General features: G+C 36.1%; 1 protein-coding gene and 1 pseudogene across 6 annotated transcripts; both read left to right on the top strand.

Moving 5' to 3' along the window:
• Positions 1-922: 922 nt before the first annotated feature.
• On the top strand, positions 923-8038 carry LOC148781213 (uncharacterized). 5 transcript variants are annotated; one of them, XM_088871181.1, is made up of 10 exons: positions 923-1396; positions 2269-2367; positions 2521-3073; positions 3309-3499; positions 4227-4403; positions 4941-5041; positions 5658-5726; positions 5917-5957; positions 6132-6280; positions 7802-8038. In XM_088871181.1, the coding sequence occupies exons 1-9, from the start codon at positions 1229-1231 to the stop codon at positions 6203-6205; spliced, it is 1473 nt and encodes a 490-aa protein (XP_088727307.1). In that variant the 5' UTR covers positions 923-1228; the 3' UTR covers positions 6206-6280; positions 7802-8038. The 5 variants fall into 5 exon arrangements, with proteins under 5 accessions (XP_088727307.1, XP_088727309.1, XP_088727310.1 ...); XM_088871185.1 differs by having other exon boundaries at positions 930-1400; XM_088871183.1 differs by lacking the exon at positions 4227-4403.
• Positions 8039-9731: 1693 nt separating this feature from the next.
• LOC18447338 (histone-lysine N-methyltransferase SUVR4-like) lies at positions 9732-18674 on the top strand (annotated as a pseudogene). Its single transcript, XR_016058851.1, has 6 exons — positions 9732-10647; positions 10976-11247; positions 16620-16686; positions 17216-17266; positions 17791-17887; positions 18377-18674. The product of XR_016058851.1 is annotated as a histone-lysine N-methyltransferase SUVR4-like (transcript).
• Positions 18675-18968: the final 294 nt, after the last annotated feature.

The following is an 18968-nucleotide window of genomic DNA, read 5'->3' as shown; positions in this document are numbered from 1 at the left end:
GATCCATTGCCACCTCTATCTATGGAGTATGAAATCTTGTGACTAAAAATAATCGCGCATATATGAGTCAACGAGAGAAACCCCTCGCACGATAATTAATTTTGTTCGGTGTTATTAATATGAATGTAGTTTCTATAGCGCCTAGGATTTATGAAAAAAAGTTCTAAAAAATACTTTGGAATTAGGAAATATATATGAATGCTCTCAAATCAATTTTCATCAACGATTATGAAATTTATAGCTCAGAATATATTACAGATTTTGCATATTTGTCCACACTTGAAAATAGATGGTCTAGATAAAGGGAAGGTATTTAATGAGACTATTTACCTATGCTACAAAGTGGTTACAATTAATCTTGAATCTTGGATGTAAAATTGGGTGGCTGCATTTATTGCGTTGACCAAACTCAAAGTTTAATAGAAATTTTCTCAAAATTTATGACACCAAGCTATGAGATTTCATATTGTAAGTAATTGTGACCATCTTATATGGTCTCATTGTATACAATCCCCTAGATAAATGTATTACAATATACAGTATTTTAAAAGCTTCAAATCTTACCATAATAGTTTCAAAGGTGTTTATTTATAAGTTTTGGGATGAGGCTTTACTCATTCGGACTAGGCTGCAGCACTATCTAAACATTTCTCAATTCAAATTGGATGCGGCTAACATGCAGCCAAGCCCGCAAATGTAGAAATGCTGGCCCCTTAATAAATTTATTTTTGATATAAAATTTGATCCTAATTTTTAGAGAATGTATAATATTTAACATGGAGATCATGAGTAAGAAAAAATAAATAAATTTTGAAAATTGAAATAATAATTTCATTAAAAAAACATTTAGACCATTAGTTTCAATTATTTTTAAATGGACCACCTATTTTGTATCCATATTTAAGATGGATGCTTTATGCATTTGGACCGCATATTGTACAATTGGATAGATACAGAGCCCCTGTGGATTCAATTGCAACTCTAAAGCGTATAGAGAGAAAGAGCCATTGAACCTGTTGACTTAATTGCTAGAGAGAGAGAGACAGGTTTCCAAAATATATGTCCTGATCGAGAGTTCTTCAGCATTTCTTCATATGCATTGCACGAATGTCTTTCATTAACAAACCCATCACATTTTGGGCTCTTATATTTAAATTGGTTGTAATGGTTTATTGAATATATTGGCCCTTTTTAGGGTTTTCTTCGTTCTAGTTTAATTTTTTAGGCAATGGGTTGGACCCATCCTGAAATCTCTCTAGAAGAGCTCATGAATTTGGTTAAAGGGTTTATAGATATTGTGATTCTGGCTTCCGGGTACCAATCCTCTGGTCTTCATGCTCATTGGGACGCAGAGAATATCAAGAAAGCCTTGCAATGGGGTCTCTTCTTTGAAAATGTAGGTTCGTTCTCCTGGTTTCCCATTGATATCTCCTTTTATTTAACTTGGTTTTGATTCTTTTACGTATTATTGAGCTGAGTTCCTTGCCATTCAAGCAAATTTACAACCTAGAATAATTATCATCCTCATTGTATTCTCTTCTATTCTTATAGTTGTTTTAAATGTTTGGGAGATCTATTTAAGATAATATGACGTTTGAAATGTTGATATGTGGTGTTTAACTCCCATGATAGTGTTCTCAAGGTTTATTTGTTACCCATCTCTGCTAAATTGGCATTAGAATCTCAATGTATCCATTCTTATCATGACAATGGTGACACTAAATATGGATTTTGCTAATCTTAATAGTTTACATTCTCCAATAGTTGATACTAACCCCATGTTAGTTATTTTTCTACCCTAAGATTTGTTGTAAAATACCTCTATTCATGAGAGGGTGTTTTAAGAGAGGATGAAATCATATAACTTACCTCTATAAATGAAAACAATCTGGAGGAATTTTTTGGAAGGGAGTTGTCCCTTCTTCATGATTCATCATTTTATCAATGGTGATGACCCCAAAGTTCTATTGGTTTCTTATATTCCATTGGATTATAGAGTACATTCTCAATGGGTAAGCTGATAGGAGTGGTGATTGTATTTGAATATATATTTTTGATAATTCAATGTAGGGTTAACGTCCACATATTATTATTCTAATCATAGTTATGTGGTTCATGATCTGCTTTCTAGTTCAGGCTTCCTATTTCGCATCTCATGCATTTATATGAAGTGTAAATTTGTTCTTTACTTGTTTTGGTTTTTTCATTTGTTGGTGGTTGCTGTAATAGGTAGTTTACAATTCTGATTGTCATTTGGCATATTTGTAGGTTTTGAAAAAGATACCTGATTCAGGTGACTATACAGAATCAATGAAGGAACTTGATTTGGCTTTATCTGAACTGACTTCTAATCCTTTCTTCCCCCAGGTAGTAAACACTAAATGATTTCGTGGAAAAGATTGTGAAACCTCATTGTCATTTCTATATATGCAGCTATATGAACATATTATATGACATATTAAACCTCTTATCTCCCGAGGGATTTACTCTTATCATATTTTTTGATACTTCGCCTTTCAGGCCCTCATGCATTTATCATCTTCCGCTCTTTTAAGAGCAAGGGAACTAGTTCTACGACATCTATTACACACCCTTCCTTTGAGGGACGAACAGCTGACTGCCCTTCTAATTGCAACAGTTGAGATGGATCTTGAAGATATCAAAACTAAAACAGAAGGCGACCCCCTGAATGCATTTATTGACTTGTTGATGGTGTCAAAATCATCCAAGATTCCAAATAAAGAATCCCAAAATCCATTTCTATCACATGGGGTTTCTTCTGATTGCCAGGCTATGGAAGATAGCAAGGGGAGAAATGCTGGAATTCTCAATATCAGTGGTCTAACTCCTGAATTGCCCAGTGATGTTTTTAGCACTGATGCGAATGGAAAACCATCTGCTGATAATTGCAAGATTGTTATTGAAGAAGTATTGAAAAAGCATGCTGCAGTTTCATGCGTGTCCTCAATTGAGGTGGCCTTGGGTCTTCTCTCAGAAAGTGTTAAAAAGAAGACTGTGATTTATGATGCTAGCAGCATATGGGTGTCTGATGGAAGCGATCGAATAAAAGAAGGTTTATGTTCTTTCTTATTGACAATTGTATTCTATTGGTTTTCTTCACTTCTTCACCTTGTCTATTAGTTGACTAGAAAGTTTCTTGTTGTTTCATGAACCGTACTGTTCCCAACACTTTCTAATACTTTTGACTAAAGAAGAAAATAATTCTTGTGATTTTAATGAATTTGGCTTAGTGCCATTTGAAGTTCCATAATGTGTGTTTCTTTTCTTTATTTTGGCATGGATTGAAGGTACTTTGACAGGTAGTGTAAGAAACCAGTGGAAATCATCAGGCCTGGCATATTTGCTGGACAAGAGGACTCTTAACTTGGTCTCTGGATCGAGCATGATATTCTGTGCACCTAAGGTGCAGTGGTCTAAAGTGTTGGATTCTTTGAAAGGTTTTTCAGAAGCCTATGATGAGAATTTGAAGAACATACTTGTAAGTTCGCATCATTAATATATCAACATCCCTACTGTTCTTTGAGCAAAAAATTCACATTTAGCTTCTAAAATCCGGTTTATCTCTGAGATAAAACACATGTTGCCTCTCAACATTTACCATTAATATCTCTTCATCAAAAAAAAAAAACATTTACCATTAATATTGCGTATGAATTTTCAAATTTTTTTGTTAGGTCAAACATTTCAGAGAGTTTAAAGTCACCTATTGTAATTTCTTGTGTTTTGCTGAATTGATGATGGCTTAGGTTTTTATATATTCATGATTTTGTAGGAAGTTTAGTAAATAGCTAGTATGCTATGCTGAGGCACAAGTAAAAAGAATCTAGAGATAAGCTTGGCAGAACCTCCAAATACTTACATGTCCCTGATGAGGATATCTTGAACAAATCTATTTTTTTGTTTATTTTTGTCACTTCATCCAGATGTAGATGAATTTAAATTGGGGCCTATTAGTTGATTATGAACATGTTATATGAATGCTTCCACATTTTTAGGATAAGGTCTACTCTTATTGCTTAGTTTTCTTTCATGATGGATCATTGCTCTTTATGATAACCAATATCTTCACTTCCAATTCACCTTACTTGGTTTCATATTAGTTTAGTGGATTCATTACATATCTCTCATTTTTATTTTGATTAGGGAAGTAGTTTTTATTTACGTATATTGCAGAGTTGGTAGTAATACAACACATGTTACAACAGGAACTTTCTTTATTGGGCTTAGTTGCAGACAAATGGAGTTCCTTAATTGAGCAATCCATGTCACTTCCCTTAGATGGTATTTCTATCTCAAAAATGTACTTTGAGGTGCTTAATTTACATGCATGTGGAGACAAATATCAGTCTTCGACTTCTAAAGTGAAAACAGCGAATTCCAAGGTACTGGTTTGGCCTTTTGGAATTGTCAACTGGATTTTCTTACTTCCTAGTTTTTCCTTTTTTAATCTTCTTTTCAAAGGGTAAGGTGTTGATGATTGTAACACTGCATCCCAAGTTTGAATCGTAACGCTGATTGTCCAAAACAAAAAAATTTAAGTTCTCACTTTAAAAGGTTTTCGTGATGCAATGCTTACATCATGATACTTGCAGCTTCTCTCTCTCTCTCTCTCTTATTTGAAAGAAGTCATACAAATCCTGCAACCTGTGCTATCTGCCACTGGTTTCTGTCATAGTTGATTGACTGGTCTGATTTTTTCTTGCACCTAACAGATTACCATTTGAGAAACCTGTATAATGGTAGCTTTGATTCTATTATTCATCGTATATGAATAAGCAATCAAGTTAACCAATATTCGTCATCATTATAGGACTTTATTATGTATCGTACCCTGTTTTTTTGTGTATCTTCCTTGTAAATTAAGGAAATAATTTTGTTCGAGTCTTATGATTTTCTGATTGTTGCTATTCATGAATCAGGAAAACGATGTTCGTGACTACTTATCACTTTTCTTGAACTCTTGGCCTTGTCTTTTATGGAGAATACCCCCAATCCTTCCAGCAGCTGCAATTCCTTTGTGGTTAGTCTATATTTTCCTCTTCTGGTAGTATGTGTGAAATCTTTCTTTTGTTCTATTGCCGGATTTGTTGTTTGCAGACTTGAAACTCAACCTAGATATTGCAAGGTTGATTGACATGGTCATTGGTTTCACCAAGTAATGTAAGGCATGATTTAGAAATACAAAATAGCTTAATCTAAAAACTGAAAATGTAGCAAATAAGAAAATGAGGCAGAGAGGAATATTCTGGGAACGAGGAAAGGTATTAGGGGAGAGAGAGAGAGAGAGAAGCGCGAGGGGGGGGTGGGTGGCGTGGGGGGTGTTTCAACATGATTATGGCTTGCGCAGAGGGAGAGGGTCAACACAATTATGGTAGGCCAACACATACAGAGGGAGGGATGGCTCTGCAAGAGAGGACCTGTTCATTACATGGAAATGGCATTTGCAGTTTAAAAATTATTTTGGTAATGGGAGAGAAAGGAGGATATTATGTTAAATTTGTGGGTCTATGCTTGTAATATGCATTTTAATTTTAGTTGTCAAACTTAATATTTAAACATTTAACAAGACAGATTTGTAGTTACTTTAAAAAAGAATATAATTGTCATTCTTCTTGTCTTTATGGTTGGCATTATAGGTCAGAGTTATTCAATCTTTATGTGGGTGAAATAGAAAGGCAGATCAATAAAGATTCTCCATCACTCAGGTTATTAATATGCCTCCTTTTGAGGCTTCTTATTTCTTTGGGAGTCCAATATTTGTTGAACAAGTTTTCAATACTTATGACTGATTTCATTTTTTTCATAATCTCTCAGAAGATTTCTTTGGGAGTCCAATATTTGTTGAACAAGGTTTCAATACTTATGACTGATTTCATTTTTTTCATAATCTCTCAGAAGATGCGATTGCCATCCAGTTGGAAAGGAACACACAACTTGTAAGTTTTTGTATCTTTCAGGGAAAAAAAATAAAAAATAAAAGAAGAATATCATGACGAACATTTTACAATCTGCATTATTTCTTTTGGAAATAGGATCACTCATTTCGCATATGCTCTTCTTCCTTTTTTGGAGGATGCTTACATAACATGCATTTCTTGTGATAAATGCAGGTGAAATTGCAGAAAGGATTTGGTATCTCTATATTTTCCATATTAACCTTCGAGATTGGGTCAACATTCGATAATAGCAACATGATTCTGGCTTGTGCTGCACTCTTTGGTCAATGGTCAAGATTAATTGTGACTACCTTGTACAAAAGGTAAATGGTCTCATTCTATGCTTCTTCTTTAATTACATGTACATATAAATTGTACAACTCGAATTTGAAAAGAAACATTCATTTATCGGATTTGAAGTGTTTATCAATTTTGTATATCCTGCAGGCAAGCCTTTGCTTCATTGTCTTGTAACGAAGTTATCTTCTTCATTTATCGGATTTGAAGTGTGTTGCTGACATACTGAGCTTTTACTAAATTTATGTTCTGCATTGGAATTTAGATTGTAAAATTTCAAACCAGCTTGCATGGTGCTTAATTTGATGGTGAATCTATTGTCCCAGAGATTCGCCCATAGGCGTTACGTTGTGGCTTCATATATATATATATATATTTAAAGACCTGGATTTTTAGGCCGACTTTCGCGTAATAGTTAAGGTTCCATCTTTTGGTGGGTGCCTCTGCTGGAAATTACGGTTTTATAATGTGCAGTGTGTTCAAATTGTTCTGTTTTCAATTTCTTTCATTAAGCTACATTTGATTCAGAAAGGCGGATTATAACTCATTAGATCAAGATGCATGAGAATCACATCTCAAGTAATGTGATGCATTCCATGATATTTATAGCTTATTTTTACTGGGCTCCTCTTTAACTATAAAATTCACGATCTTATTCTTTCTTTTACAGTGATTTGTTTCACATTAATTATGTGCAGTTATTTCACATTTCTAATGTATGTACGAATTGTATCTATGAATTTGCTAACTCCAAATAGTTGGGATAAGGCTCGGATGATGATGATGATGTCGATGAATTATAGCTTCTATTTTGTGAAATTCTTTGATATCTTTATGTAATTGAACTGCTTCTGAACTTATAAGCTCCCAAGTACCACTAATAGTTGCCATATGGTACTGGATTCAAGAGTCCTTACCTTCCTTTATGTAATCTCAATTTGGTAGTCCAAGTATTTATCAATTTTGTATATCCTGCAGGCAAGCATTTGCTTCATTGTCTTGTTACGAAGTAATCTTCTTCATTTATCGGATTTGAAGTGTGTTGCTGACGTACTGAACTTTTACTAAATTTTTGTTCTGCATTTGAATTTAGATTGTAAAATTTCAAACCAGCTTGCATGGTGCTTAATTTGATGGTGTCTAAGCAAGGGTGTCTTTGGCATTTCATGGTTTTATAAGCAGTTTCCATTGGGGTCTGATATTGTTATCATATTTTTTCTTGTTACACATTACCACTTGGTTTATAATCTATGTATACGACTTCTTGCTATAGGGAATTTGATCTTTTTTGTAAATTTTTAATGTTTAGTAACCTATGTGCATTCACGTGTTTTGCATATGTAGAAGGAGGAATTGTCTCCTGTCCTTATTACATTCAACCCCTATTTGTCAGCCTTATAGAGTCATGTTTTATTTTTTTTCTACTGATTCTTAGAATGAATTGTTTGATATTAGCTGAAGGGAAAGGCAACCCCTATTTATCAGCCTTATAGAGTCATGTTTTATTATTGTTCTACTGATTCTTAAAATGATTTGTTTGATATTAGCTGAAGGGAAAGGAAGGGTGTTTTGTGGCCTTTCTAGGACCGGTCCAGAGATTCAATTATGGCTCCAGTGAAATTTCATATGGCTTTGGAAGCAATGGGAAACATTGGCATTCCTCCCAAAGCTGTAACAGCTGTCCTTAAAAACCTCTTGAAGCTTTATGACGATAATTGGGAGCTTATGGAAGAAAAAAATTATAGAGTTCTTGCAGATGCTATCTTTGAAGCCCAGGAGACCAAGGTGCAAATTCAATTAACATTCTTAATTACTTTTCCAGTCTGACTTCCATTTTTTCTTTGGTTGATTCCCATTTGATCACAAAAATGACATTTGGGATAAAGAATTTTTGGAATGACCAATCAATAGTGATATGTTTCCTCATTAACTTGCTGATTTTTTTAAGCAGAAGCAAGAAAGAAAGAGGAAAGCTGAGAAAATTGACGTATGTCAGCCATCCTTGCCTTACGACTGTTTGCTTCACTTTTTATCCTGAGAACTCTTTTATCTCTGTTTCCTTTTATTTATGTGTTTTGGTATTTATCCTTTGATCAGAGAGAAGATGATAGGAACAAGGAAATTGAGAGATATGAGACAATGGCTACAACACGTACACATTCTCGCTTGAGGATAGAAGAGCCATCTTCACCATTCCTGAGAACAGAAGAGCCTGTTGCTTCACCCTTGAGATTAGAAAAGCCTCCGGCAGCATGCACAACTCATTCTGGTTTTGGAGTTGGTGAAAGCCCTTCAAAAGAACCTAAACGTGTACCATCTGCTTGCCCTGCAAGTGGTGAAAGGACATGGAAACTAATAAAATCTGAGGAGCCTGATTTGCCGTGTACTAATTTGGGGCAAGAAAAGGCAGCAAATGAGGCAGTTCCTAGCACCAAAAGGTGCTTAAAAATGCCTAAGATTGAACCAGGCATTGAACCCTTACCTGATGCGTCTAACGCAAGGGAACCTTACGATGATGGTTCCCCCCCATTGGATAAGAGGTCTCCTGCAAAACTAAAGTCTCCTTGTGATAGGTATATGCATATTGAGAAACCAAAGGATCGTGTTGATCATGACAATATGCCTAATCATCACAGTAAGAGTCCATGCCGGCTGAACACTGAGGAATTGCCTAGCTGTTTCCAGCAAGTGGAGTTTGAGGTTCCTATTGCAGGGATCCCACCACTGTTCTCCAATGTATCTGATGGTACCCACTGTTATGGTTTTTAGGATGTACATGGTTGATTGGTTGAAAACGTAATGCATAATCTCATGGAATATGGAACAACCATAGTGCATTGGATCATCACCATCCATTGGAATGTTGGATGGTAATGGAGAGTGAATGGAACCCGCAATTGGGTCATGTCCTGGTTTTTGCTGGGTCCTACCTTCTCTTGATTACCATCTGTCATTTTTGTGCATGATGATGACCTTTATGGATTAAGGTTTTCTCATTTTCTACTTGACTATAGTGTACTTTCCCTAACAGTTACTTTTACTCCTGGATGCCTGATAATTTTTTCTTCCAAACTGATTGGATTCTTGAGCTCTTTTTGAACAGTAATGCTTAAGTTAAGTAATTCCCTTACCCAATTTGTGCTTTGTTTTTATTTTTTTGCCTATCCAGTGCCTAAAGAAGGTCCCTGCTCCAGATATGAATCTTTTGAGAATACAAGAGTCCCAAATTCCCCTTCAGCAAATTATACAGATCAAGTGGGAGAAGAGGATGTGCCCCCCTCTTCCAGTGGACCATGCCGGAATTCTAATCGTTTGGAACTTGTTAGTGTTCCTGAGGCGACTGCGAACTATGAGATTGCCTCATCAAGCTCAGGAGAGGTTAAACTTTCTCTATCATGTAATTCTGCTACGGGTCTCCTGACTTTCATGTGCCAAGTTTAGAGGCAGTCCTAAAATTGGCAGAGGATCGTGCTCTCAAGACGTACAGAATTCTTGATCCCAGCTTTTCCATTATCAAGTTAATGAAAGACGTGCCAATGCTTTCTAGAACTGAGCACTGGCAGTACGTCTGGTGATGAGGAAACCCATGTGAACCTAACTCCAAACATTAACTTGTTCTCTTCCAAGAATCAAGACCGTGGGCTTGATGCTAAAGGGGTTTTTGCTTACTTCGAAGGATTTAGCATTGAATCATGCTCAAAGTTTTCGTTTATCTGTTGATGAGAAATTCCTCCTATTTCCAAGGCATATAAACTTACATGGCATGGATGGACTCTGCTTAAATGAAAGAGCTAAACCCAATGACAAGGGTAAGAAGAAGAAAGAATTGGGCCCAGATCCCAACTCACGAATGTTGGTTGTTTCTTCACAAGCCCAACTTTCTATGGATGAAGCCAGGATAGTGCACTGTGTGAATGACATATCCAAAGGTGAAGAGAGTGTGAGGATCTCAGTGGTAAATGAAGTTAGCAGTGAACGCTACCCTCCCTCATTTCAGTATATCCCAAAAAATATTGTTTATAAAAATGCATATGGAAATTTCTCTCTTGCTCGCATTGGTGATGAAGGCTGTTGTCCGGAGTGTTTAGGTGATTGTTTATCTTCGTCACTCTCATGTGCCTGTGCTCGTGAGACAGGAGGTGAGTATGCCTATGCTTTGGATGGCCTTCTCAAGAAAGAATTTCTGGACCAAGCACTTTCTATGAACCGAGACCCAGAAAAGCATTATCACTTTTACTGCAAAGGTTACCTCCTTGAAAGGTCAGGGAATGAAGACAAACCAGCTGCATGCAAAGGGCACCTGGTAAGAAAATTCATTAAGGAATGCTGGAGGAAGTGTGGCTGCAGCAGACAATGTGGAAATTGAGTTGTGCAGAGAGGAATACAATGCAATTTGCAGTTCAAAATTTCTCTTGTATCTGGGATGTGTTTCGATTGTTGCCTGTTCTAACGCTGTCGAAATCTACGTACAACAAACTTGAGGATCTTCTTAGAAAAATTTCATATGATTCTTAGATTATCATGTCATATAGCTATTTGATTGCCTTTTCCCATAAAAGTAGAAGTAATTATACAATTGAGATATTCTGATGGCATGACTGTGTGCTTCTTTATCTCCTTTGTCTTATAATTCTTTCTATTGAATTCTCATTTATGGATTCTATATTTACCCATTTCTCTATCCATGAGTTAGCAAGCTATTCTCAATGTTATTTCTTGTATTTCAGGTATTTTTTACCTCGGAAGGAAAGGGATGGGGTCTTCGGACTCTCGAGGAATTACCTAGAGGTACTTTTGTATGTGAGTATGTTGGTGAAGTGTTGACTAACACTGAGCTCTATAATTGAAATGCTCAAGGCGATGGAGTTGAAAGGCATACATACCCAGTGCTACTGGATGCTGATTGGTGTAAAGAGGGAGTATTGAAAGATGAAGAGGCACTTTGTCTGGATGCAACACATTTTGGAAATGTTGGCAGATTCGTCAATCATAGGTAATTTGCCCATGAGGGTTTCAATCTGTTTGGCGCAGTTGGACTCTACGAGACTTAATTCTCAGGTCATGAGATGATTGGCCTGGAAATTTTATTTCTGAGCTTTTAATTAAATGGCATTCATTGTTAAAAAACTTGGCTTGGGCTCGGGACTTGACACCTATTGGGCCGAATGACTCGGGCGACTTCGGACTCACTTGAGTCCTGCTCAAGCCAAAAAATTGCCTGAAAAATCTCCAAAAAAATACAAAATTGTTGAAAATAGTAAAAACAAAACTAAGTCATAACATCATTTAGTTTCTATAAAGGATGAAAAAAATTGTATATAGAAGATTTGACGAATCATCATTAAAAACATAAATATTATTTAGAAACATATTTTTGAATCATTTATTAGTGATTTATTAAATAATTTTTTTATTTTTTATGCAAATTTAAGAAACCCTTATTTGCCTTAGAAACTTGCTTCGGCAGAGTGCCGAGGCCAAGTTTTGAAACACTGAAGGTATTTGTTCTGAAACTACATTCTTTATTGTTACCCATTGATATGGATATTACTGCTGCTGATTCAGGGAGTTGACTTTAATTGACTTTGTGACCTAAATATTTTGATGGTAATAAATTTCACTTGTGGTTCCTATTATGGCCACGCTGACCATCAAAGTTCAAAAAGTCGGCTACCCAGCCTCTTAGGCGGGTTGCCTAGGAGGTTGGGAGGCCTCACTGCCGGGTGACGGCCCAGTGCAGCTTGGCTGCTGACTAATCGCCTAGGGCACCGCTGAGGAGCTATATTGGTGAGGGCAGAAATTGCCCTTGCTAAAAAGGCAGAAAATGTAATTTTCCCCCTTTAAAAGGGGGGAAATAATATTTGGCTGCCATTTTGGCTCCTGGAAATCCTAGAGACCTATATTTGTGCCCCAAAAACTACGTTTTTAGCTCAAAATTGATTTCTTTTTTGATGATCAAATTCCAATTCAAAGTTTTCAACTTCTCGTGGCTTTTTACCTATAAAACGTTTTGCGGATTAAAGTGGTTGCAAAAGAGAGATTTTGGCAACTGAAAGTGACCGATTCAAGCCTCCTTCGATTAGCTTTCAAAAAGTAAATTCAATTGTTTATGTCTAGGATTCATATGCTTTGTGAGTGTTGTGTTATGTTATGCTTTTTTAATCATTTTCTTGTGTTTATTTTTTGAAGTTTGGCTTTACTTTTATGATAAAACTTCGTAAGTGGCTTTTTTGTCTTTTTTAAGGTTTCTATTTCCGTGATTATAGTATATTTTTGGCTATGGTTCTAATTCATAATGGAACTTTGGAAAGTGTTGAAAGCTAACTTTTGAGCTAAATTTTTGCGACTTTTTATGTCTTAAACGGCTAATGCCTAATGGATGTAAATTTATGTTCTATGAGTTTTTATTTTGGCTTAAATGGTTAATAGATGTAAACTTTTGAGCAATTTCAAAGGTTTAGTTTTGGACATGTATATTTTAGTGTTAAACATCGTTTTAGAAAATGTTGATCTGATATGGATCAGGAATTGTTCTAGACCGAACTGATTCCTCTAAATATATCGAGAACATGGTGGTTCCATAAAGAACCAGTTGGTTATTGGACAGAACTGATCTGTTCGTGTTAGGGAACCGGGATCCGGCCAGGCTGGATGGCCCAATTTCCACTTTTTTGTTTTTTATTTTTTATATTTTTTATTTCTAATTTATTTATTCTTGGCCAATTCGCTCAGCCAGATTGTTGATCATTCGCCGATCCGGACCAGTTTCCGGGATGGGCTTGTTCACTCAACCAATCTAGGTTTTTAAACATTGATTTTAAATGTAAATCTTTCGCATTGGTTAAATAAGTTTGAAGTTTGCAAACACTCCCTTCCCCCACCTTTAAAGAAAATAAAAGTAAATAAAGGTACCTGTCCTTGTGTTCTTGATCATTTCTGACCATAATGTTCATGTAGTTTAGTAATCTACAATAAAAACGTTATGCGCATTACACCCCAACCACAGAAAGTAGGGTCAGCAGTCTGTTGAGTTATCAGACCTGACTACATATTGATGTCCTGGTATTCATGTTGACAAGACAGATATGTGCATGGAAGAGGGCACATTTTGCGTGATGTTACTTCAAGCTGCAGGTTAATGATTCATGCACTCTTCCCATGGAGGTAGTGCATGACGCTTTGCTACACTTGCTTGCATTGCTTGTGAAACAGAATTTGTGATGGTTTTGTCTGATGATTCATTATGAAGCCTCTATTGCCATATCCTTTACAAAAGTATAAAGGGACCAAAGTTTGGGAATCTTAAAAGATTTGACGTGGTTCCTTTACCCTGCATGCCATATGAAGCTTATTTGTGTTGGGTTTAGTGGGAGAAGTTACCAAAAATAATTATGAGATCTGTAGGGGTAAGTTGGTCCAATTGAGATGAGAAGGTTATCAGGAACATTAGTCCCACTGTTTATGCAACCTGCAGGTATTCTTGACTTGAATATAAGACAGTAACTTACCTTGTGGTCATATTCAAACCTTCTTTCCTTGTTATTGAAAATGGTGGTTGTATTCATGCTTCTAAGCATAAAGATTAGGGTTGTGCAATTGGAGCCTGGAGAACAGTTGAAAGATTTATTCTTTCTTAATTGAAAACATTAAAAATAGGGATTGTATACTAAGAGACCATTTATCTCTTTTACAAGGAGGTGACCACTACTCCTGGCTATGAGATGTCAAATTGGATGGCTTGGGTTGTCTTGAAGTTCAATAATTTTTTTTTGAACATTGACTCTAGTGAATGACACTCTTGCGACCACGCGATTTGAAATTTGAGGGACAATAGTAATAGTGACCTCCTTGTACTAATAGTAAATGGTCTCTTTGTATACTTTTCCTTAACTATATGAGGACTGCGTATTGATAAAAGATTGAAATTCTCTGCGATTATTGTCTTACTCTATATGTTAATTTGGATGTTAATTTAACAAACCTAAAATTCGTATATACTGTATGGCATACATAGACATACACACACAACAATTTGTCTATGTGATAGTAACACACACAGGTATCTACAAATTTATTAAGCATTCTGTATCTCATATAATGTATGTAGCGAGTACTAGCAAGTGTGTTTATGCTATCTAGTATACAATTTGCACCTCTTGGCTTCTACCATTTGTTTGACTGTGCCGATGCTGTACGAGTTGTTTCGATTCTGATGTTTCATGAACATACGAGCTTGATGTGGCTTGCCACATTAGAGAAGAAATTATGAGACATGAATTGGTCTTCCGAATTGTTATCAACCATGCATTAATATATTGGATAGCACCATGACCTGTTAGTGGCAAACATTGCATGAAGAGTCAAAGCCTAAAGTGGGATGTCACTTCATAGGGTGGTCTGAATGTGTGTGCACGAATGCATGTTCAAAGCACACATTTGCAATCTCTGTAGAGCCTTTTTATATTTATCATAGAAGGGCTGTCTTATTTTTGTTCTTGATGCTTAAATTTTATATTTATCTGTAATTTCTATCTTATATTTTTCTTTACTTCTTGTGGTGCGTATTATTCTAGGGGTTCAGACATTCAATTCAGTGCCACAAATGTGAGTATTTTCTTATTCAAATGTTGTTTGAATTCGTCAAATTATCATTATGGTGCATTTACCATCTAAACGTTGACCTTGTAACTATGCTCTTCTACATTCCTATTGGTCCATCAAAGTCTTGGACAGGTAGCAACACGCTTAGGTGTGTAAAGTTGGTTCCCCGAAACTACACATATTCGGGGTGTCCAGTCACATCGCAGTACTCGTTTGTTTTGAGCCCCTAGCCCAATTTCATGGGTCATGTCATGTGATCTCAGTTAAGCGTGAACCGGATCTGCGATCAAAATTTGTCAGATCATGTATGGTTGGCGTGGTTGAAAAGGAACATGGACAGTGTGCTGGCCTATTGTTGGGCGGCTACCTGCATTGAAGTGTTACTGCAGAGCTAAATAAGATAATCCACATATCTAAGGTGAAACTCATTATTCCATCTATATGATCCAAATGATCAGAGGGGTGGCACACTGGCTTGTGTTTTGTCCGGACCTTGGGTTGCATTAAGGGTTTTTGCAGGGCGGAAAGGGATGGCTAGTTTTGTGGATGGTGTATTATGCTATGTTGTATGTCTCAGCATTCAAGTTTACCAGGGATGAGGATTCAGGCTTGGGCTTGATTGGTTAAGGACCTTAAGATGTTGACTGTTACAACACTATATCCCCAGTTGGAATCTTATAGCTGAACTACCATTAAAAGAAAGAAGTTCGACAGGATCCTAATAAAATCTTTGATAGATCAACCATAAGTTGTGTGGTTTCAAATGAATTTTAGAACTGATGAACGTAGTTTTTGGGTTCCTGGAACTTGGAATTTGTTCGACCCTTGAGGAATGTTGCCCCGAGCTATGTTTTGGACATCGTTCTTTTGCTTTATGATGCAATGAGGTTTTTCGATCCTGGGCCAGCACAACTCACTTATATCCATTATTTTGAATTCTTCCTTGTGGTTTTCTTTGTTCCCATCATCTCATGCAAGATATGTCAGCATTTAAAATTCAATCACTGGATTTAAGTTTGCATGAACCAAGCATTGGAGATTGTATTACAAAATTGGTCCAGAAAAGTCGTAGCACATGAATTTAAATGTGGCACTATAGGTTAAAAAACTGTTGTATTCAGTTGATGATCCTTCATGCCATTGGTAGAACTTGTATTAATGGTTTTGCAAATTGCATGAACCCAGCACTAAATTCATTAGCAAACTTGTTCAATTCTAAATGGTTGGCACCATTGGCATAGAGACCGAACTAGTTGTCTTATCAGTTAGGAGTTGATCGTATCCCAATGGATCTCGATGGTGAGTCAGTTGGATCAGTCTCAAAAGATAGCATAAATAATGCACAAAATTAAGGAAATTCAAATACAAAATTTTTTGCCTCATTGTTCTGGCACATTTCTCTGGCTTTTACTTAATTTTTCAGTTTTTAAGATAGAATGGGCAATTCCTGACCTAGTTCCTTGTCGAATTTGTTGGCCTGATACTGTTCTTCTAATGTTGGGACTTAGAACAATCAACCTGAAATATGTTACTGCATCATACACTGGTTTTTGGTCATCATTCTGTTCGAATGGCATCTGAGTTTGGATGAAATTTGGAAATGCTTGCCTGTAAATGACTGAATTTTTCTAAAACTTGGGTGAACTTTGAGAATCAAACATACATATCAAAAGTAGAACTTCGATATTCATGCAAACAACATACTGTTTTCTTTTAATAAAAATTGCTCTATAATGTTTTTTTTATTAATGTAATGACTTCTAGGTGTGGTGATGCAAATTTGGTGGAGATACCAGTTGAAATAGAGGTGCCAGATCATCACTAGTATCATGTATGCAATCTTACAGACCTATTTTTTCTTGAAATATAGTATATTCTTAGTTTTCATTTGATATAGAGCCTTTTTTATGGGAAAAGTTTATATAGAGCCAAGGCTCTAAACAATCAAATTTGAGCCTACCTCGAAAACTTCACTAGAAGAGGTTGTTTTGATGCCCAAATATCTTCAAATTGATCATCTCAACATCAAGATGCATGGACATGAGAAAAAAAATGGATTTCAAGTTTTGGAAATAGTGTATTTTGTGACGCATTTTTGCATCGTCAATTTTCAAGATTTTCAAGTTTTCATAGATCTGTTGATCTACACTATTTTTGAAGCTTTAAACTTTATAAATAAAGGTGAAAATATATTTTAAGGCTGTCACAAAGATTTCCAGTATTGAAACCACATTTCTAGATACTATTTGAAGGTAGGCTCTAATTTGATTGTTTAGGGCCTAGGCTCCATACAAAAGGCACCCTTTTTTATTGTTTAATATTGAACTTCAAAATCCAAATCTTTCTTTTGATATGTGCAGCTTGCCTTCTTTACAACGAGAAAAGTAGAAGCACTAGATGAGCTTACTTGGGTATGTAACTTGACTTTTGGTAGACATGCTTGTGATGATTGTTTAGCTGTTTGGCTCTGCAGTGATTTGCCTGTTCTTCTATCTGACAATAATCATTGGATCTCGGATGAGCAAGAAATGTCCTTGGATACTTAAATGCTAGAAAGTTGAATGGCAATGCATTATTCCAATAGAGATCTCCAATCAGAAGTCTCTTCCATGCTTGTCTTAAAATGAATTAAGCCTTTTTAGCTGTAAATTTGCCTTTAGAGTAATATATAATGATGTGAATAAATCAATAAACCTTGCATTCTTCATGTAATTAATGAGTTCTATCGGATCACCATCATCTCTAGGGATTTAGCATGGATCCTTCAATAATGAATTTCTTTTATGAAATTAAATCCCATGTTGGTATTTCTATTAGAGCTCTCAATTTTCTGTTATAAGTATCAATAAGCTACAGCATTGCAGTTCTTGTGCAGTATGACCACTAGATTCCTTTCATAGGTTGTTTTCCACTGCACTTGTGGCATTTGTTGCAGGACTATGGTATAGATTTTGAAGACCATGACCACCCTGTGAAAGCTTTCAAATGTCTTTGTGGAAGCAAACTCTGCAGAGGAATTGGGCAACGAAGCAGTAAGTACCTTCATGCACCATTAGATTTTCTTTTTCTAGCTTCTTTCCCCTATTTTAGGCTTTTGGCCTGTCACCCTATCATTTCAAACTAATTTTTGTGTGGGGGATAACTAGTGAAATCCCATGCACCTTGAAGATTACGAAGCAAAAGCCACACTCATTTTGTTCTATAACCTAGCCTAATGTATTTAATTTAGAAAAACTACACTTTTTTTTATAAGAAAAAGAGAAAAGGATTTTATTTCAGTGCGAAGAGAGAGAGAGGCAGAAGAGGAAAAAGGATGCTGCCAGGGGAGGGGGGGTTTAAAAATGAGGTCTTTGTCTTTAACATGCTTCCTGAATGTGAGGTCTTTGGTTTTTCTCACCATCTTGTCTCTCTTTTTTAACATGCCTTGATTCGAACGGTTTCCTTTTTCCTGATTTAGTGGCAGTTTAGATTATTTTTTTTTTGCCTTTCGCCTCCTAATATTGACCCTTTGCTATTTTTAGGGACAAAGGTCAGGCCGCTTACTGTTGACGGCTCATACCGAACATGATTCTGAGATCTCTCAACTTCACTATAACTGGTTTCAACGCATTAGCATACTGGGTTCTGAGTAGATGGACAAAATTGTACAGTGGCTACCAGTCCAAATCAATCCAATTAGGCGTTTTCCCATGTAGTTGTTTTATATTTTGTCTTAATACTTTTGGATCTAATTCTATGGATTGGTGGCGGTTTTTCTGACTTTGCAGCTTCCAGGCTTCTTGTGCTCAACAATGTTGTGGACCATTCGTTTTCTCCTAACTTCTGCGTTCAGTTTGGAGTTCCGGTTTCATGGTTTGGATTCAAATTTTACAGTTCTTGGTTGTGGCTTTGTTTGGATATTTTCTGGAATTTTGGTTGCCGTTGCAGAAGGGGATTTGGCTGAAAATTAACATGCATTAATCTAAATTTGGACAAAATATAATAGAATATATATTAGGTTATGGTTTGCATAACGTGTCAACCTTAAACGATCAGAGTAAACGTGTCACCCCAACTTTTATTGGAAGATGTAATTTTGGTATCTGAAATTCTTAAAATGGCTGGAAAATCTGT

Source organism: Amborella trichopoda, chromosome 7 (genome assembly GCF_054954075.1).
Source record: "Amborella trichopoda isolate Santa Cruz 75 chromosome 7, AtrichopodaSantaCruz75HAP2 v2.0, whole genome shotgun sequence".
NCBI lineage: Eukaryota > Viridiplantae > Streptophyta > Magnoliopsida > Amborellales > Amborellaceae > Amborella > Amborella trichopoda.
This window is presented reverse-complemented; position numbering and strand designations above follow the sequence as displayed.

Bases quoted from the DNA above. Each gene is read 5' to 3' on its own strand.
- LOC148781213 (XM_088871181.1), top strand. From the start codon at position 1,229: ATGGGTTGGACCCATCCTGAAATCTCTCTAGAAGAGCTCATGAATTTG. The intron at 5,042-5,657 runs GTTAGTCTATAT...TTGGCATTATAG, and splicing joins GCAGCTGCAATTCCTTTGTG to GTCAGAGTTATTCAATCTTT. The intron at 5,727-5,916 runs GTTATTAATATG...ATAATCTCTCAG, and splicing joins AAAGATTCTCCATCACTCAG to AAGATGCGATTGCCATCCAG.